This window comes from Sinocyclocheilus rhinocerous, unplaced genomic scaffold (assembly GCF_001515625.1).
Source record: "Sinocyclocheilus rhinocerous isolate Xijiao unplaced genomic scaffold, SAMN03320098_v1.1 scaffold576, whole genome shotgun sequence".
In the NCBI taxonomy this organism is placed as follows: Eukaryota; Metazoa; Chordata; class Actinopteri; order Cypriniformes; family Cyprinidae; genus Sinocyclocheilus; species Sinocyclocheilus rhinocerous.
In genome coordinates, this window is record NW_015662167.1 from 494,214 (window position 1) to 515,584 (window position 21,371).

The 21,371-nt window shown below is 37.1% G+C and overlaps 1 protein-coding gene and 1 long non-coding RNA gene across 9 annotated transcripts in view; both read right to left on the reverse strand.

Annotated features, from left to right (window-relative positions):
- Window positions 1-981: 981 nt before the first annotated feature.
- Window positions 982-6,158, reverse strand: LOC107727780 (uncharacterized). The gene is made up of 2 exons (XR_001638394.1): window positions 5,812-6,158; window positions 982-3,246 (listed from the first exon to the last, which is right to left on the reverse strand). It is a non-coding gene; the product is annotated as an uncharacterized LOC107727780 (long non-coding RNA).
- Window positions 6,159-7,164: 1,006 nt separating this feature from the next.
- Window positions 7,165-21,371, reverse strand: part of LOC107727758 (pleckstrin homology domain-containing family A member 6-like) — a 100,302-nt gene continuing 86,095 nt past the window's right edge. For 4 of the 8 annotated variants that reach the window (XM_016537731.1, XM_016537732.1, XM_016537726.1 and 1 more), the window contains 18 exons: window positions 21,041-21,127; window positions 20,640-20,693; window positions 18,677-18,757; window positions 17,854-17,922; window positions 17,669-17,749; window positions 17,316-17,465; window positions 17,117-17,212; window positions 16,550-16,661; window positions 15,829-15,968; window positions 13,961-14,143; window positions 13,016-13,079; window positions 12,725-12,828; window positions 12,321-12,497; window positions 11,394-11,543; window positions 11,143-11,276; window positions 10,628-10,770; window positions 9,766-9,862; window positions 7,165-7,235 (listed from right to left, as the gene is read on the reverse strand). In XM_016537731.1, the coding sequence (XP_016393217.1) occupies window positions 9,768-9,862; window positions 10,628-10,770; window positions 11,143-11,276; window positions 11,394-11,543; window positions 12,321-12,497; window positions 12,725-12,828; window positions 13,016-13,079; window positions 13,961-14,143; window positions 15,829-15,968; window positions 16,550-16,661; window positions 17,117-17,212; window positions 17,316-17,465; window positions 17,669-17,749; window positions 17,854-17,922; window positions 18,677-18,757; window positions 20,640-20,693; window positions 21,041-21,127 (1,920 nt within the window). In that variant the 3' untranslated portion in view covers window positions 7,165-7,235; window positions 9,766-9,767. The remainder of the gene's footprint in view (window positions 7,236-9,765; window positions 9,863-10,627; window positions 10,771-11,142; window positions 11,277-11,393; window positions 11,544-12,320; window positions 12,498-12,724; window positions 12,829-13,015; window positions 13,080-13,960; window positions 14,144-15,828; window positions 15,969-16,549; window positions 16,662-17,116; window positions 17,213-17,315; window positions 17,466-17,668; window positions 17,750-17,853; window positions 17,923-18,676; window positions 18,758-20,639; window positions 20,694-21,040; window positions 21,128-21,371) is intronic. The other 4 variants (XM_016537727.1, XM_016537728.1, XM_016537729.1 and 1 more) reach the window with 4 other exon arrangements.

The window sequence follows — 21,371 nt, forward strand, 5'->3', positions numbered from 1 at the left end:
TAGCTCACAGTCAGTACCAATACCAACTTTTTTTACCTCAACCACAACCCATTCCTCTCCTGCTGTCTATTAAAACAATCTCCAACAATCTCTTTATTTTCTATTACACAAATACCTTTTCACTCTATCCACTCATTCATCCTATCCGGCGTTTAACAAATGCAACAAAGTGAACTGTCTATATAAACAACCAACTCTTCTACACAACATAAAGTCTTAATACTTTCAATTAGAGTGTGTATCACAAACATACAGTGTTAGATATTTATTAGCACCATATTCCATACTGCTGACACATTTTCTTGGCTTTCACTTTGTGCTTGTGTTGTTATTGTCAAAACACACCGAATTTATAATCGCTTTCCAGTAAAGTCTCATCCCCAAATTAAACACAAATGTAAAATAAATAAAGCAAATATTCAACACAAAGCTTGATTTTTTTTTAGAAGAAACATTACAAATGGCCCAGTAACAATTGTGGTCATAAATACGCGGTTGGGATTTCTGTGAAAACGTGTTGGAATGTTGAATTGACTGACTTCTGGCTCAACACTATGGGTTTGATTGTGGCTTATTCCATTTCCAACTGCCAAAACAAGATTAAGGCGTCAAACTTTTGTAATAAATAGGCTTAATTTTGCTGTAATTAATTTAGTTTACCTCACAAGCTGCTGAAAAGAGCTTCTGTTGTAACTTATCTTGCAATACAGAGTAACCTTGTCTACCTCTGGGATTTGCATATTTGCAATGACATGTGAAAGAAAACTTTGGCTGTTCTCTGTTTAAGGTTGAAAAATAATGCTTTTTGGACCCTGCAAGTAACACATTAATAACATTTGCATTATAGATATTTTTTCTTGTTTATCATTCACAGTAGACTCACATGAAATGAGTGAACAGTGTCGGAATACAATTATGAATGTACAAACTACTGAAGAAAAGTGATACGAACAAATGAAGAGTTTTAATTACAAAAGAAGGTTTTAAATACATTCACTTTATTGCATGAGGGTACTTCTAAAGCAAGCACATTAAGTATTATTTTGTTTGATTTGCATAGCTCAAGCAGTCTCATTTTTTCCCTTAAAATAGCATTAGTTACGGTAAATATGAAGACATACAGTGTTTTGATTTAAAAATATTTACACAGACCAATGTGCTTATTTTGACTTACTGTAGTTAATCCCACTTTATATGCTACATGTTTATTTTATTTTTTATCAAATATTAGACATCTCTTGCTTTGACTGTCCAACTGCAACTTTGACCATTTTGTCCAATTAGTACAAAACACTTAATGTGAATTTTAAACAAGGCCTTCAAAAGAATGCTGCAAAGTTTCGGTCAATAAATTAAAAATATATCAGCCTCGATCAGTATCTCCATAATATATATCAGATCAAAACTCTCTTTAATCATTTTACAAATGTAACCAATCAAACCTCATTTTATACATAGAAAAATATGCAATGCATTGATATTGTTTTTCTCTTTCTGAAAAATGATAAAAATAGATCTCTGTCTTTCCCTTCAGGGCTGTTTTTGCTTAAAAGTGATGATGGCTAATCTGCTTCTGTGGGGCGTTATTCATTTTTCCAGATCTCATACTGTGTTTTAGCTAGATTCAGGGGTACAACATGATTTCCGTGACTTTTCTCGACCGAAGAGTTCCGTCAAACAAATTCTAACAAAACAGATCATACACAAGCTGAGGCCAGTGTTTAGTCAAGAGTTAGACTAATTTCACGTTAAAAAAAGACAAGCAGAAAGCACAGTATGGGCTAACAACTTACAAAACAGGAGATTTATATGGTTTGGCAAATTGTTCTTTACTTTACGATACATTATAATCAAGCTGCTTGATTACAGAGGTAATTACCAGTGATAGAAAAATAATCCAAAATATTGTTCCATTTAATTCCATGTCAATCTATATTTACACAAAAACCGTGCCACAGCAGAAAAGAAACAGCCAAATGAATCTCCAAATGGCACAACGATCCACAAATAAGGGCTTTGATATTCTGTTGGGGCAACAGGTTACATAATTTACCGTCAGTATATACGGGCTGTAATGCAAGTTGCTGGCCTCGCATGAACACGCATTGTTTCAACAAGCAGACTTACAACTCTAAGGACACTTCCAATGGTTCGGCTTTCTCTTCTCATTAATCTACCACACACGCTCACAAGTATTTAGGTACCATTATTTGGTAACTACTGTCCTAGCAGTAAAAGCACTATGATGAGTCCACATGGCTTTGATGCAAAGATTAGAGTAATAGTCATATCAATATATATGCTTTCTTTACAGATACACACGATACTTAAAGGCCTGACAATGGTTTGAGAGACTGCAACATTGACGGGAGAGGGTTCTCAAGCCCTATTGTGAAACTGGAGAGGATTGTGGGAAAAGAGGAGGCCAGGAGGAGTCACAGTGAGTCTGGCCTTAAAGATGATGGAGGGGAAGTGCCCAATGCCAACATCCTTTGGATCAAGACAACAACGGGTTCATCAACAGTCTACGATTGTTCCAGATTCCTACGGAGTTCCGTTCGTAAATCCTCAGGGGTCGATTGCGGCTTGTGTTCTGAACACAGCTAATTATCATACCAGCGGTTCCGAATCTTTCTTTCTGATGACTTACAGATAAACTGAGCTTTGACAACTTTGCTGCAGTCCTTGGTCTGGTTTTTTCAACTTCCTCAAGCATGGCTATTTTCCTCTGGTCGCATCTCGATCTCCGTCACGCTCTTTCCAGTCACAAACGTGCTTGTGTCTGCAGAATCCGCCCTGAGCAGCTGTACCCAGCATTTGTAGTATGAATCTGCTGTATGTACTCCAGTCAGTAATGTGACCGAGAGTAGATATGAATCTGTAAACATCGTCCACTTCCTGGCTAGTTTGTAGCTTTTGTAATATGACTGCCATCCTCCGAAACCAAGTCAAAAGCAATGATAAATTGAATTACGTAGTTCTGCCGTGGGTTACACACTCCGAATGAGGATTGTGAGGAGATGTGGAGGCAGATAACCTCGCTCGTGAACAGCCCTCTGCAAACATCCAAACATTTTGAAATATTTCTCTGCATGGCGTTGTGTAAGTAATCGAAAGAAATACAATGTTTGGCAGAGGCAAAACCTATGTTCTTGGTGTTCAGTGGGGTTTTTTCCCCGTCTTTTCTTTGTCTGCTGGACACTCAGAAGGGTTCATCGTCAAATTTGACAGCTGCAAGAGCTTGAGCTGGGAAAATGGGAGAAGAAGAGAGAGAACAAAGAGAAGATGAGAACAAATGTATCGTCAGAGACTGTCGCATTTCTTCTGTTCAAAGAACTTCAGCTGAACGTTTTTCACACACAAAACATTATTATAAGGTCCACGCTATACAAGAATGTGAATGCATCTAGAAATGCTTAAAGGGATAGTTCACCCAAAAATGAAAGTTCTGTCATTAATTACTCACCCTCATGTCGTTCCAAAACCGTAAACTTTTTTTCATCTTCAGAACACAAATTAAGATAATTTTGATGAAATCCGAGAGCTTTCTGACCCTGCATAGACAGCAATGGAACAACCACGTTCAAGGCCCCAAAGGTAGTAAGGACAATATGGACAATATATTGTTAATATAGTCCATGTGACATCAGTGGTTCAACCTTAATTTTATGAAGCTACGAGAATACTTTTTGTGTGCGAAGAAAACAAAAATAACAACTTTATTCAACAATTTTTCTCTTCTATGTCAGTCTTCGACACACGTTCACAAGAGCACCACGACGCATGTGTGCGTCTTCTTCTGCTTGTAAACAAGGTGCAACACATCTGGGTTCTACGTCAGAACGCCGGCTCCTGTGTCAGCAGCACCACACACATGCGTCATGGTACTATAAGAAGAAATTGTTGAATAAAGTTATTTTTGTTTTCTTTGTGCTCAAAAAGTATTCTCGTAGCTCCATAAAATCATGGTTGAACCTCTGATGTCACATGGACTATTTTAACGATGTCCTTATTTCCTTTCTGGGCCTTGAAGGTGTCAGTTGTGTTGCTGTCTATGCAGGGTCAGAAAGCTCTCGGATTTCATAAAAATATCTTCATTTGTGTTCTGAAGATGAACGAAGGTCTTAGGTTTGGAACGACATGAGGGTGAGTAGTTAATGACAGAATCTTCAAAAATGTCACCATTTACTTATGACATGTCGTTCCAAACTTATATGAATTACTTTCTTCTGTGGAACACAAAAAAGATTTTTTTAAAGATTTCAACTCTTTTAGTCCAAATTAAGTGAGTGAACGTGTCTGAAACAATATTGAACCCGACAGACTTTCATTATTGATAATTTTGTAATCCACAGAAGAAAGTCATATAGGGTCAGAGTGTCAAGAGGGTGAGTTATTGAATACAGCATGTTCATTTCTGGGTGAAGAAAATGCATAATGTATCAGACTGCAATTGATAATGCGAAATGTGCCACCATCAAGGTGACGCTTTATTAGACATGAGTGTGAATTATTTTCTTATATGGAACATTTTTCTGTCATAGAGAAGAAACAATTTGAAAAGAATGTCTCTGTCCCAGATGGCATTCTCAGTCATGTGGTCTGCACTTGGCCACACAGACTTCTGGGTAGTGGTGTGCTGGAAGGCCACATCAGTGTGGGTCTGGCAAAAGGGGGTATTGAGAATGCAAAGCATTCATAATTGCAAAGCATTCATAATTGCTACCTGCTTAAATATTTTAGAGCTTGAAATAACTAAAAAAAAAATGTATATTATAAAAATGCCCATGGAGTTATAGGATTTAATTAATTTACATGATAAAAAAGTTGTTTATGGTGTGAATTAAAATAATAAATATCTTCATTTTTAGTAGTTTTAAGTCATCTTGAAGCGCCCTTGGAAGTTTGCTGAGGCCCCCTAGTGGGCCCCAGACCCTTGGTTTAGAACTATCGAGTTACATTAAACACACCATTTGTGACAGGGCCTATATAGTTAAAGTTTACATGTTTATAAAAATAGCTACCTGAATAATACTATCTGGCTTAATGGCACACTTTATTACCCACATGAGTCTTTTGAACTCAAGAACTCAGAAAAACAGAAAAATGGTTGCGCTTTTGCAATGTGAATGGCTAAACATTTGCATCTGTGTTTGTATACTTGTGTCAAGTATGCTTCTGACCCAACAGTTAATAAGGTGAACAAATTTTACAACAGTTATTGCCAAAATAGATGCATCTGGTTTCTGTGTTAACATAGCAGGTTGAAATTGTCTTTAATGAACTGTTTATGACCCACAAGAGAAATTTAGTGTTTATGAAGGTCCACTGCGATACGATCAACATGATCCAAATGTGCAGTTTCTAACACCAGCATTGCCTTTTTAAAATTCTTGTCACATGGTTTTGATCATGGTTGACTATTTTTTGCCATGAGCTGATAGCAGATGTTGTTTATGTTTGTCTGTTTAGTCTCTTTGTTAAGACTTAATCATTGGAAATGATGCTAATTATACAGAATGAAAGCCAGTCGACACATTTGTAAGAGCTGTTTGTGGAATAGCCACAAATATGCAGTTATTTGAGATCAAGAATTTGAATTTTCGCTGCAATTTTTTCTCCATATCGGCATATTTTCTAGCAAAACAGGGTGGTGTAAAGGCCTCAATAATCTGTGTCATTTTATTTCTTGCTCTACAAAAAGTAAAAGAAAGCAAGGGCAGTAATGAGCAGGACTAGAAAGAGAGTTTGTGTGAGGAACAGGAAGTGAGAGGAAGGGGCGGGGATTGTTGTGCAGTGGGCGGGACTCACCTTCACACCTTCATGATGTGGGAGGAGTCAGAGTAGTCAGCAGAAGGGGGAGGGACCAGGCTGGTTGGGGAGGCAGGGGGACTGGGGACGCACTGGGCTGCAATGCAGTGAAATTATGGGGGGAAAAAATGTCAAAAGAAAACATATGCCATGAAGCAAATGAAATAGGAATTGTGGGACAGAGAGGTAGCTATATATACTGTCCTCTCACAGAGCCACAAGGCAAAATGAATCCTTGCTAATTTAATTTTTGACTATCAAAAATATGGAATGAAATGAAAGAAAACTATGAAGGAAAGTTCAATGCATGATTTTAAAATTAAAATTTTTTTTTTTGCATTTTGGTTGTCCATAAATGATGAATAAAAAATATATATACTGTATTTTTTTAAATCTCTCTATTTATACTGATGTTTGTCCTCTCTGCCTTTGTCAATTTATATATGTTCTGATGTTTAGTTATGATAACAAACCTGAATATATTCATAGTCATTAAACTGAGTAAAATCTCACTCTAGAGCAGTTCCCCAGTGAATCTAGATGGAACTAGACAGTGTGCTTCAGTACCGAGGTCACACATCTAGATATCTAAAAGCTTTATAAATGTGTTGTGAATTCTGAAACAGACTGTGATAATAAAAATAATTCATATAATCATTTATATTATCATTTTCTTCTGCAAAATAACAAATCTAACAGTTCAACTAAGTCAAAAAACAACTCTAATTAAAGTGCAACCTCAGCACTGAAGTGTGGTGAAGTGTGCATTTAGGACATTGAGGAGCATGTGACATTGATGAGGGTCAGACAGGTGGGGTCACAGCTCGCCCAGGCTCCTCAGCTTTGACAACTTTGCTGTAGTCCCTGGTCTGGTTTTTACAACTTCCTCAAGCATGGCTATTTTCCTCTGGTCGCATCTCGATCTCCGTCACGCTCTTTCCAGTCACAAACGTGCTTGTGTCTGCAGAATCCGCCCTGAGCAGCTGTACCCAGCATTTGTAGTATGAATCTGCTGTATGTACTCCAGTCAGTAATGTGACTGAGAGTAGATATGAATCTGTAAACATCGTCCACTCCTGGCTAGTTTGTAGCTTTTGTAATATGACTGCCATCCTCCGAAACCAAGTCAAAAGCAATGATAAATTGAATTACGTAGTTCTGCCGTGGGTTACACACTCCGAATGAGGATTGTGAGGAGATGTGGGGGCAGATAGCCTCGCTCGTGAACAGCCCTCTGCAGACATCCAAACATTTTGAAATATTTCTCTGCATGGCGTTGTGTAAGTAATCGAAAGAAATACAATGTTTGGCAGAGGCAAAACCTATGTTCTTGGTGTTCAGTGGGGTTTTTTCCCCGTCTTTTCTTTGTCTGCTGGACACTCAGAAGGGTTCATCGTCAAATTTGACAGCTGCAAGAGCTTGAGCTGGGAAAATGGGAGAAGAAGAGAGAGAACAAAGAGAAGAGGAGAACAAATGTATCGTCAGAGACTGTCGTATTTCTTCTGTTCAAAGAACTTCAGCTGAACGTTTTTCACACACAAAACATTATTATAAGGTCCACGCTATACAAGAATGTGAATGCATCTAGAAATGCTTAAAGGGATAGTTCACCCAAAAATGAAAGTTCTGTCATTAATTACTCACCCTCATGTCGTTCCAAACCCGTAAACTTTTGTTCATCTTCAGAACACAAATTAAGATAATTTTGATGAAATCCGAGAGCTTTCTGACCCTGCATAGACAGCAATGGAACAACCACGTTCAAGGCCCACAAAGGTAGTAAGGACAATATGGACAATATATTGTTAATATAGTCCATGTGACATCAGTGGTTCAACCTTAATTTTATGAAGCTACGAGAATACTTTTTGTGTGCGAAGAAAACAAAAATAACAACTTTATTCAACAATTTTTCTCTTCTATGTCAGTCTTCGACACACGTTCACAAGAGCACCACGACGCATGTGTGCGTCTTCTTCTGCTTGTAAACAAGGTGCAACACATCTGGGTTCTACGTCAGAACGCCGGCTCCTGTGTCAGCAGCACCACACACATGCGTCATGGTACTATAAGAAGAAATTGTTGAATAAAGTTATTTTTGTTTTCTTTGTGCTCAAAAAGTATTCTCGTAGCTCCATAAAATCATGGTTGAACCTCTGATGTCACATGGACTATTTTAACGATGTCCTTACTTCCTTTCTGGGCCTTGAAGGTGTCAGTTGTGTTGCTGTCTATGCAGGGTCAGAAAGCTCTCGGATTTCATAAAAATATCTTCATTTGTGTTCTGAAGATGAACGAAGGTCTTAGGTTTGGAACGACATGAGGGTGAGTAGTTAATGACAGAATCTTCAAAAATGTCACCATTTACTTATGACATGTCGTTCCAAACTTATATGAATTACTTTCTTCTGTGGAACACAAAAAAGATTTTTTTAAAGATTTCAACTCTTTTAGTCCAAATTAAGTGAGTGAACGTGTCTGAAACAATATTGAACCCGACAGACTTTCATTATTGATAATTTTGTAATCCACAGAAGAAAGTCATATAGGGTCAGAGTGTCAAGAGGGTGAGTTATTGAATACAGCATGTTCATTTCTGGGTGAAGAAAATGCATAATGTATCAGACTGCAATTGATAATGCGAAATGTGCCACCATCAAGGTGACGCTTTATTAGACATGAGTGTGAATTATTTTCTTATATGGAACATTTTTCTGTCATAGAGAAGAAACAATTTGAAAAGAATGTCTCTGTCCCAGATGGCATTCTCAGTCATGTGGTCTGCACTTGGCCACACAGACTTCTGGGTAGTGGTGTGCTGGAAGGCCACATCAGTGTGGGTCTGGCAAAAGGGGGTATTGAGAATGCAAAGCATTCATAATTGCAAAGCATTCATAATTGCTACCTGCTTAAATATTTTAGAGCTTGAAATAACTAAAAAAAAAATTTATATTATAAAAATGCCCATGGAGTTATAGGATTTAATTAATTTACATGATAAAAAAGTTGTTTATGGTGTGAATTAAAATAATAAATATCTTCATTTTTAGTAGTTTTAAGTCATCTTGAAGCGCCCTTGGAAGTTTGCTGAGGCCCCCTAGTGGGCCCCAGACCCTTGGTTTAGAACTATCGAGTTACATTAAACACACCATTTGTGACAGGGCCTATATAGTTAAAGTTTACATGTTTATAAAAATAGCTACCTGAATAATACTATCTGGCTTAATGGCACACTTTATTACCCACATGAGTCTTTTGAACTCAAGAACTCAGAAAAACAGAAAAATGGTTGCGCTTTTGCAATGTGAATGGCTAAACATTTGCATCTGTGTTTGTATACTTGTGTCAAGTATGCTTCTGACCCAACAGTTAATAAGGTGAACAAATTTTACAACAGTTATTGCCAAAATAGATGCATCTGGTTTCTGTGTTAACATAGCAGGTGGAAATTGTCTTTAATGAACTGTTTATGAACCACAAGAGAAATTTAGTGTTTATGAAGGTCCACTGCGATACGATCAACATGATCCAAATGTGCAGTTTCTAACACCAGCATTGCCTTTTTAAAATTCTTGTCACATGGTTTTGATCATGGTTGACTATTTTTTGCCATGAGCTGATAGCAGATGTTATGTTTATGTTTGTCTGTTTAGTCTCTTTGTTAAGACTTAATCATTGGAAATGATGCTAATTATACAGAATGAAAGCCAGTCGACACATTTGTAAGAGCTGTTTGTGGAATAGCCACAAATATGCAGTTATTTGAGATCAAGAATTTGAATTTTCGCTGCAATTTTTTCTCCATATCGGCATATTTTCTAGCAAAACAGGGTGGTGTAAAGGCCTCAATAATCTGTGTCATTTTATTTCTTGCAAATAAAGAAAGAGAGTTTGTGTGAGGAACAGGAAGTGAGAGGAAGGGGCGGGGATTGTTGTGCAGTGGGCGGGACTCACCTTCACACCTTCATGATGTGGGAGGAGTCAGAGTAGTCAGCAGAAGGGGGAGGGACCAGGCTGGTTGGGGAGGCAGGGGGACTGGGGACGCACTGGGCTGCAATGCAGTGAAATTATGGGGGGAAAAAATGTCAAAAGAAAACATATGCCATGAAGCAAATGAAATAGGAATTGTGGGACAGAGAGGTAGCTATATATACTGTCCTCTCACAGAGCCACAAGGCAAAATGAATCCTTGCTAATTTAATTTTTGACTATCAAAAATATGGAATGAAATGAAAGAAAACTATGAAGGAAAGTTCAATGCATGATTTTAAAATTAAAATTTTTTTTTTTGCATTTTGGTTGTCCATAAATGATGAATAAAAAATATATATACTGTATTTTTTTAAATCTCTCTATTTATACTGATGTTTGTCCTCTCTGCCTTTGTCAATTTATATATGTTCTGATGTTTAGTTATGATAACAAACCTGAATATATTCATAGTCATTAAACTGAGTAAAATCTCACTCTAGAGCAGTTCCCCAGTGAATCTAGATGGAACTAGACAGTGTGCTTCAGTAACGAGGTCACACATCTAGATGTTATCTAAAAGCTTTATAAATGTGTTGTGAATTCTGAAACAGACTGTGATAATAAAAATAATTCATATAATCATTTATATTATCATTTTCTTCTGCAAAATAACAAATCTAACAGTTCAACTAAGTCAAAAAACAACTCTAATTAAAGTGCAACCTCAGCACTGAAGTGTGGTGAAGTGTGCATTTAGGACATTGAGGAGCATGTGAAGGGCATGAGGGTCAGACAGGTGGGGTCACAGCTCGCCCAGGCTCCTCAGAGCGGCAGGCTTCCTCACCGGAGAGCAGCCGGCTACGGCGGGAGGCCTCGGCAGCCAGAGCACAGGAAATCTCGATGCGTTTCTCCTGCTCCTGAAGCTGCTGCTCTGGGTTACTGGTTCCCTCCACTGGCCCGTCCAACACCGGCACCACATTTTGCAGGCTGGAGAAAGACAGACAGGATATTAATATTCAATAAAAAAGATATATATCCTCAGATGTAATTAAAGTCATCTTTTCAAGTACTGATTTCACCTAAGAGGAAATTCTGCCAAGGTTTACTCAATGTTGTTCCAAACCAAACCTGTAACCTGTTTCCCAAAGAACACAAAAGTAAACTTTTGGACTTTTATGGTGTTTTCTTATACTTGTATTTTGACAGCTTGACCTCATTTTAGAAGTTTGACAGTCCTTAAGTTGTTCAGCAAGTATGGTATGGTTTATGGCATAACAACAAAAGGTTTGGATGGACAGAACAAAAACAAAATAAAGGGTACTCAGTGTGCAGTGGATGAGGGTATGATGTGCATCATACTTTGATTTGGCAATCAGTGTCTTGATTCTTTCAACTTTCTTCTGTTTCTCCCGCAGCTCTTCTGGGCTGAGTGGTGTACTGGGTTCAATGTCCAAGTATCGCTCAGGGATCAGGACTTTATCCGGCATGGACAGCTAGAGAAACAATGACACATATGTCCTTGCATATCTTTCACATCAGCCATTATTAAACAACTGGACAATGTACAACAAAAATGGTTGTTCATTGTGCAATGTGCAGTGACTTCTAACCTCTTTGTTGAGATCCAGGTCATAGTGTTCTGGTTCCACCTGTCGTCGCAAACGAGCAATTTCCTGCCTGGGTGACTCCACACCTTCTCCCCTCACGGCCGCCTCAAGATCCTTAATATCCACCTCATCAGTTGTTACTCTCCTCCGCACCTGGATATCAGGAAGAACAACTGGCTCAATGCTTGGCATGACTTTTAATACAAAATGGTTTCATAGAATATTTTTAATTTGTCTTACACCATCGAGAAATATTTTTTTCTTGTTTTAAGCATATACTTTATGGCACCCAATAAATGTATTCATTATTATAATATTTAGAATATATCAATAATATATTCTGCTGTCTTGCTACTTTCCAAGCAAATTTCAAGTTTACATTTTTTATTGGACTTTTATTAGATTTTTTTCACTGTGAAAAGTTAAGTGCCTTAATGATCTGACCCTTATAAATAGTAGGGATAAGAATTAAGGCAAGACACAACAGGTAAATTGGTAAAAGTTTAGCATAGCATGCTAAGACTATTGTACCTGGATAAAGCCAGGGTCAAAATTCCTGTTTCATTTTGTTGACGAGTTAATGTTATATATGTTATACATGATATATATTACATTATATATGTTATTTACTGTAATATGAAATATCTAATTCAAATCTACAGAAGAAAATAAAGTGTAAAAAATAAGCACATAAGTGTGTATTCTGGATGTTTTCTTTCCACTAGTCTAAAGCAAAAATAGCACAAAATCTCATGGCACAGAATGTCAAGCACAAAATCTAAGTGGTTTTCCTAGTGTTTTGCCTGTTGTGTCTCAAAACCATGAGCTACTGGTAATAATTAGGTGCACTGATAACCAGCCAGCCTTACAATAACAAGTCACTCTTCCAGTACAGAGAAAGAAAAAGATATTTAACAGTATGACACTAACCACTCTGTAGTTAGTAGAAGATTTGTAGCCATCAATGTTCTGATTGCTGGAGAGGTTGAGGCTGCGCCTCTTGTCTCTGACGGAGCTGCTCTGGTTTCTTCGTATCCTCTCATTCTGTTCCTCCACACTCATTTTAGACTTTACCTCTGCGGGGAACACCGCACTCTTTGGCCTCTCCTGGGACACACATACAACACCATTACATGCTGCAATCATAAAAGATTACCTATAATGCCACCTAGTCCTATACATACTGAATCTGAACCCATAATTTGAATCTGTTACTCATTTATATTGATTGAAACGAATGGTACTGGTTATATTTTATAGTTCTTCATATTTTCTTATAAATGTGGAACTACTATTAGAAACATAAACAATTTACTAGCACAGATTTAACTTACTCTGGAAATGTGACCATTGGACACCTTCCCATTTCTTCGTTGGACGCCATCAGAATTGTTCTTGTCTTGTGAAGACGACTTGGTCCTGGGTGGAACAATTCCAACTGCAAGGAAAAAGTCAATTATAAACTACGCTTTTTAGACCGGCGCCATTGCAAGGCAATAAAATCGAGTTTTCTGAGTTCTGAGTTTTTCAGTTGTCCATACTATAACCATAATATTCCATAATATAATTAACTTCATATATTCAGGAAAGGTCAAGAAAAATGTGAGCCCTTTTTTTCTTCGTACCTTTATTCTGGTTGGATTCTGCATCAAAGTCGTTGATCTTTTCTCCTTGTGAGTTGTAGTTGTGCTGGAACAAAACATAGCAAATGTAAACCCTAGTAAAAATATTCTAAAGGAATGTACAGGATTGCTAATGGAATTTCTGTTGTAATTAAAACCAGCCAACCCACTCTGACAGGATAAAAAAAAAGTCTATATGAATCTTATTTGATTCTTAACAGATCCTTTTAATCTGATTCCATTCTCATTGGTTTCATATTATTATTTATTTACCGTATATTAAATGCCTTTAGCAATCCAATACCTACATTTTTCAACGAGGAAACCATTTAAAAAACAAAACAAAAAAAAAACAATCAGCATGGGGCACAGTGGGGGCTTCTACAGGTTGCTCAACAGCGTGACGAATCGCAGCCTGTAAATGCATGAGGTTGTTGAGGCAAACATGACTATAAATAAAAGCAATGGAAGCATTTTTACACATCACAGCGTGCTGTCACCAGCTTGAATAAATGCAACACTAGCACAGACAAAAGCAAGCGCAAATAAAACAGGTACTAAGGACAAAAATGGGGCAACTACACAAGTGTGTATATGAAGAAACTTGATCTGTCTACCACACACACACGTTGGAGGGGAAAATGAGAGCTGTTGGAAGACAAGCTACTCTATCTGATTGATTTATACCAATATTTGCTATATCTTACAACAGATGTTATATTATGATGGCGTTTAGTTTGAGATAAAGTAATATATGACAAAATCATAAATATGTAACAGCAAACATGAAGTGAAATAGTGAAATGGAAAGAAAGGGAAGTAATGAAGTTAATAAGTCCAGGTGAAAGAAAGATGTTGTTGACGTTGTAAAAATTATCATGGCGTGAAAATGGACAAAGTGGAAGTACAATTCCTCGTTCTCGTAGTGCGGCCACCTCTCTGAGGTACCTTTCTGCTGCGGAATTCTTCGTTGTCCTTGTAGCCTTCCTGATGGATGCCTGAATGGGGGCCCATGCTGCGCAGCCAGGCATTGCTGTCTAAGGGTAGGGGAGGAACAGAGGGGGGAAAGGACTGGGAGGATTCCAGGGGCTGGTAAGATTTAGGAAGTGGAGGTCGTGGAGGACCAACCTCCTGTCGAGGGGAAAATAAAAAACAGGAAGTTGGGAAGAGAGACCAAAATATATGGATAGGGAAAGAAAGAAGGGCAGGGAGAAGGAGCGAAGAGAAGGGATGGAGAAGTGGAGAGAGAGCTGTGCATCAAGAGCGACTAAGCCAGGTGGAGGGCGGAGAGAATCATGGGAAGCATATAGACATGGATCCCTCACCACAACCACTAATAAACACTGACCTGCACACGACCCAAACATGTACTTTGCAGTTTTGGCAAATTTCTGCTAGCAAAGGCAACTGTGAGCTGGTTTAAAAGGCTTAGGCCAACAGTTTTAATACGGAAATTCTGGAAATGTGCAGTTCAGTCAGGAGCTGATTCTTTTAAATAAACAGCATGTGCTAGAAACCAGAAACGGCGTAAAACTCTGGGTATATTTTGGTAGTGTGTCACTGTGGGAGTAGGTCACCTATGAGTACTAACAAACACGCACAACCAAGTGTTTAAGAGTGACTACAACTAAGTAACAACAAAAAAAAAACAGAATAATTCAGGCAGAAAACAGGTATTAGACACTGAAATAATCTTTGAATCCCATTTCATGTCATTTAATCATCATTGCAGTTAGATTTATTCAACTCCTGATTAAGCTTATTGTGCTTTATCTTATGCTAACAAGCCAACAGAGTGCAACAGCAGCCAGCATTTGTCTAATTCATTTTGCCCATTAATTCATTTTGCCCATAGGGATTTTTTAAAAGTGTTTGTTTAGGAGTTATAAGCCATGAAACAAACCAAACAGCTACAAGGTGAATCAAAAGATTACAAACTTTGATTTGAAGGGGAAAAGAAATTGAAAATCAGACAAAAGACAAAGGTGCAAGACTGTCTACTTAACAGCCTTAATGAGGGAAAGAACCACAGTCCCATGAAGCATTGTGAAGGATATAATCAAACTGAAAATGATGAAAATATATAAAACTATTGATTTAAATATTCTAATTATGTATATAGAAACAGCATATTTAACATTTATTTCAAAATATACAAATTATGCATACAAATATTTAAATAGTTTGAGAGTGTAGGGAGACTGACTCCCATTATTATATCATTTGCAGTGATTTATGGGAGTGTGCGGATGCTTAGGCTGCAATTAATTTTTCTGCCATTCTCCAATTGATGACAATTTCTCTGCAGAATCATGGGCAATGTAGTATTTCACCAGGAATTCCACTGTTAAACATGATTATTTACAAAATAAGTTGAATTAATGCAGGCTGATGATTTAAATGCATATAACATCAATTAACATCCTCGAAACACAATTCAAAATGTATTCCCTATGGAGAAAATGAATGGGATTTTTACTTCCATAACTGTTGCACTCTACTATGGCATCTTAACAAAATAAAAGTCTTTTAAAATTATCACCACAACTCAATGGCAGTAGACTACGGTTAGAGGTTTCTTTAAATGAGCATAGTACAGCAAATCTAATTTATTTTGAATCAGAAACAATTCAGGATAAACGAAAGTAGCGAGTCCTATGATCAGACTTGATTTAATTAGGAGAAGCAGAACAATTTGATATCCCCTTCGGCATTTAAATGAAATGATCTGGTACAGTATATGCTGCTGTATTGTATTCTGTACACTGTAACGAGTAAGACAGTCTTTCATTGAAGAATAATGCTGTGTGAAATACCTCTGTGGCCAGCTGTTTAGTGGGAGAGGCCTGAGAGCCAGGGACAGGAGAGAAGGGGCTGAGAGGACTCGTCAGACTCACTGAACTCAAGGGACTCGCAGGACTGTTTGTGCTGAAAGAGCCGGATGCTCCACTGGCTACTGGGTACAGAGACAGATTATAGAGTTAAGGACCTATGTCACGACGTCAAAAGTAACCTAATATTCTTCCCTGTAATATGCTCTACTTTGCTGTAATTGTATTCCAACAAAAAAGTAATCAAATTATAAAACAAATGACACTGCTCTCTGTTTCCCAATTACTAAGCCTGTTTCACATCTCACGCACGGCATTAAGGCAACTCTATACATAGAAAATACAGGACAATCCGAGGGCAAATCTTAATGTGAGCTTGCAGTTGATTGCAAGAATGGGACAGGGTTTATGTAGACTAAATGACTGGAAAAGTCATTTAAGAGAAGCATATGTCATAAAAGAATGTCGTTTCACCAGACGATCCGGTTATGATTAAAAATTAAAAATTACGAGCCAATTTTACAAATGAAACATATGCATGCATGGAAGAATCACTCACAATAAGATCAATAACATGCATTTAAAAAAATTCATAACCAGAAACTGGTCAGAAAGAAGTTGTTCTTCTGCTCTGCAGGACCACATTGCTAAGTGCCAAAATAAACAGAGATTATGCATGACGCTGCGCAGTAACAGATCATCTGACCTCTGTGCTTAGCCGTGTCCGTGCCACGAGACGGGTTGTTCTTGTGCAGCCCCTCCAAAACATCCTGAACCCTCCAGAACTCCCTCTGAATGTGCCCGTGTACCAGCTCACTCTGGAAGGAAAGAACAGAAAAGACATGCATTATTGAAGCTCTGTCAGGATCATTACATTAAAGCATATTCATTCTTATTAATAATTAATGAGAGAATCACATGCCGTTCAATTACTGATTGCATAATTCATTTCCATTCAAAGGACTTCTTGTTGCATTAAATAGATAATTGCTATGGATCTTAATTTAATATTCAAATTAATTCTGTATCATCAAGGTCACCTCTTTACTACAGTAATGCCCTCAAGGTAAATCAATCATGTAAAATGATCATGACAGTGCTGAATGCAATGGAGGTCATTTGCATGATGCAAACGCATAATTGCATGTGCTCATGAATAAATGATTTGTCTAAATGGAAAGATGGCAGAAGTCATTAAGGGCTTGTAGTTTCAAAGTTCAAGGTTTCCTGGTAACTAATGACGATGATGACAAATGTGAAGTCAGTATCATACCTGCCCTCCAGCGTTCAGCTGTTCCCACAGGTCACCATGGATGCTGTTTACTTCATCCTCTAGTGCTTCGAACTCCATACGGGTGGTGGTCAGGGCCTGTGAAGTACAATTAACAAATGAAATAACACCATTTATTAAAATCAATTTCACTAGCTTAGATTGTGTTTTCATAACAGTGTAAAATTGTCTGGTTTCTTACACTGGAGGCCTGAGACAGCTCTCCTCTGATGTTAATCAGCTTGTTTTGTAGACTCTCCTTCTTCAGCTGAAGTTTCTCCATGGCCAGCGGCTGGCTCCTGTACAGCTCCATCTCCTGATGTGTGGCCACCAGCACCCCCTCTAGACTGTCCTGGATATTACAGAAAACAGTCAAGTGAGTAAGGGCAGTATTTGTAGGCATAAATTGATCATGTAATGTTAAATATTAAATTAATAAAGCATTATTTCTGTTAATATTATAATAAAGTATATTATAATAGTATTTCATATTATATTTGATGTTGAGCCAGGAACCTTTTTTTTTTAGAGAACTCTTAAAAGCAACAAATGTACCTTTTCCATTCGCAAACGATGAACTACAGCCTCCTGCTCTTTCACAAGTCGATTCTGCTCACACAAGCGGCCCAGTAGTTTCTGTACAGACACAAAATGAATTGTTCATGGGTCTGTTATGTGAATGACAATCATTTATAAAGTTGTACATTTATGGATGTCTTTGATCAGACAAAGTGACTTACACTGGTCTCAATCTCATTAAGCTTCAGCGTGGGATGTAGATCACCGTACACATCATGGAATGGAGGCACCTATAATCAAAGAGAATGGATCAAATGGAAATATTAGTGAAAGTGAGTCTTTTTCTTTTTTTAATTTGATTTCGGACAAAAGTAAAAAAAGATTTAAAATAATAGTATAATGAACAGTAAACAATGATACTAATAAAAATTACATATTTATTTGCTCAAAATTAAAATAAATAAATACAAAAACTTTTTAAATTAATAAATACTGTAAATAGATATTAGCCATTGCAATGTGCCGTTTGCATTATTCAGCAACAAAAACCATCCCAAATGCTGTGTCAATGATAAGCCCCACCGTGTGAAGGCTATACACTGAAAATGGCTTTCTTGCTTGATGGCGTGAGTGGATAAGACACATACTGTACACAGAGGACAACAGCAAGACACACAATGACCACACAATAGAGGATGTGATATTGGGCAAACGAGCACTGGAAATGGCGGGATTCAGATACACAAAGTAAAGCAAAAAAATCTTAAAACCAAAGAGAAACTGAAGATTGTGGCTCTCATAGCTGAATTTAAAGGTTAAGGCTTCAAAACTAAGGCTAAGTTCACTTAAACCTGAAGCACTATCAAAACATCCAACATGCCACATCGACCAGGAAGCACAGAGAGAGGCAGGCTCCGTCACAACCTCAGAACAGCCTTGTCTGAGCCTAACTTTGCCAGAAAGAGGCTGAACTGAGGTTCAGTAGCGCAGGAATAGCAGGTAGAACAGCAGCCTGCCTCTCTAGAGGAGTCTAGACTCTCTTACTTGTGAGAATAGTTTTGCTCGAGGAGAGGAACGCTCAACCATTCTGGTTACCATGCCGATTAGGTGATCACCATCTGTCATCTAGGGCAAAACACACCATCATTCACCTGGCTATATGCCTGACCTTGAGTATGGCCGACGTTGATGGAATCTATACTTGCAATGTCCACACTGGGGCCGAGTTTTCACACTTTCTCACACTTTTTAACTTTTTATTTTTGAAAGTCATTACACTACCGCTAAAAAGTTTAGTGCGGTAAAGATTTTTTAATGTTTCTGAAACAAGTCTCACCAAGGCTGCAATTACCTGTATTTGATGAAAAATACAGTAAAAACAGTAATATTGTGAAATGTCATTACAATTTAAAATAACTGTTTTATATTTTAATATTTTTTTTAATAAATTTTTTCCTGTGATGGATTTTCTTAATTTTCAGCAGCCATTACTCTAGTCTTCAGTCACATGATCCATCAAAAAAAAAATTTTGTTTTAAATATCGAATTATTTCCAATGATCAATGTTTAAAACAGTTGTGCAGCTTCCTATTTTGTGTAAATTTACTTTAGATTAACTTTTTCTCAGATTCTTTGGTCTAAGGAAGTTCAAAATAACATTTATTTGCTTTATTTAAATAGCATTTATTTGAAATAGAAATCTTTTGGTTTCCCCCTAGTAAAAAAACTGAATATATTTAAAATACATTTATTTCAAACTAAGTATAGTTCAAATCTATTCACTGAAATATCGCCCGAGACTTACTGATATAAAAAAGTTTAATTAAACTTTTTACTTTATTTATTTCTTCATAAGCCTAAAATGTGTTTTGATGTCTCTATTGATGAGGATTGCATGATCTTTGAATAATATCTGCCTTTAAATCTAAGATACTTAAAGTGTACCTGAAGTATACTTGCAATAGTTCCACTTTAGCATAATCAAATATACTTCAGCATATCTTTAGTTGGACTTCAACACTACTTCCGTACAATTAAAGTGCATTAAGTACAAAATTAGTGGTTTAAATTTAGCAAACTGGTAAAGTAGCCTATACCAGTTTAGTATACTAAAATACAATTGCAGGTTTTTTTTTTTATTAAGCACATAAATATGTAAATGTATTTGTAGTATACTTAGCATAAAATAAATGTATTTCAAATACATTTAAATATATTTATTTTTCACTAGGGCTGTCATCAAATATCCTTTAACAGGCATATCAGAAAAATATAATCAGTAAAAATATGAAACAATAAACAATTCATAAAACAGCAAAACTGGTAACACAGAGAAATATCCCATTTTTGACGGAAATTGTAATTAAAATAATTACTGAAATTAATTAATAATTTCAAAAATATTAAAAATGTGACAATTTGCCCAGAACTGACAAAAAGCATTATAATTTAAGACTTTTTGATCACGATTTCAAAACCAACATATAAAAAAGCACTGCTACAGAAAACATATTTATGTTACAGTTCCTGGGATATAACCCCTCGTGACAACTTCCCCATGTGACAACTACGAAGAAGCCATATATAGCAGCCGCTGCTGTTAACATGCAGCTGTTATAAAATTAGAAAACCCTTTCAAATCAGTGTGAGAACTGACACACAGAGGAGAAGACAGTGAGAACAGGAAAAATGTTTGAGAGGACCGTGACTACATTAATGACATGGTTGTTTATGTCTTGAAGTGGGCAACCAAACAACGGTCAGTCTGTTCTCTATCGACTCTTTAAAGTGAAGCCAACAATCAAAAGCTCTGTTCGAAAACTTAAGTGAGCTGCCTCTGTCTACTGCCTGCTTTCTAAAGCAGCATCCTAACTAAAATGGAATTTCATTAGTAATCTACATTTTCGAGATTTAATCATAATTAATATTCTTTTCATATCACTTAGTTGAGTAGCTCACTAGGTTTCGGACGAGAGCTAATGTGTGCTGTCAGCATTGAATCTCCTACCTGCTGATCTAGGTACTCCAGGTTCCTCTGAAGCTGCACGTCTAAAATGTCCTCCTGATGTGTGCAGTGAGGCAGCAGCAAAGCCCAGTGTGTCAAACCCAGCAGCAGCATACAGCACGCAAAAGCATCGGATGGAGAGACGGAGACCGAGACACAGGTGAGGACAGACACATGCTGATCACGGCATCGCTTATCACAGCAAAGCGCAGAGCATCACACTCTTACCAGCAGATAATTACACAGTCTCCATCATTCAATTGCCAGGCTAGTGCACTTGATCTTTTGCACATACAAATTATCAGTCACATGATTGCATGATTAGCTGGTTCTCTATTGATAAGGCTTCAGATGGTGTGTTTCATGCTAAACACATTCACAAATGCTTTAAAGTGTTGACTTACCATTTTACTATGGAGCGAAGGGGATGCTGGGTAGTTGTAGTGGTGCATTCCTTGGCTGTAGGAGCGTCTATCTCCAGGGAAATCATACTAGAACACGAACAATTATAGTAATTTAAAGTCAGACACAAAGAAGGCAAAATAAAATAAAATAAAATATTCCTATATCAATCATACTAAACCACAAACAATTATAGTAATTTAAAGTCAGACACAAAGAAGGCAATATATAATATAATATAATATAATATAATATAATATAATATAATATTCCTATATCAATCATACTAAACCACAAACAATTATAGTAATTTAAAGTCGACACAAGAAAGGC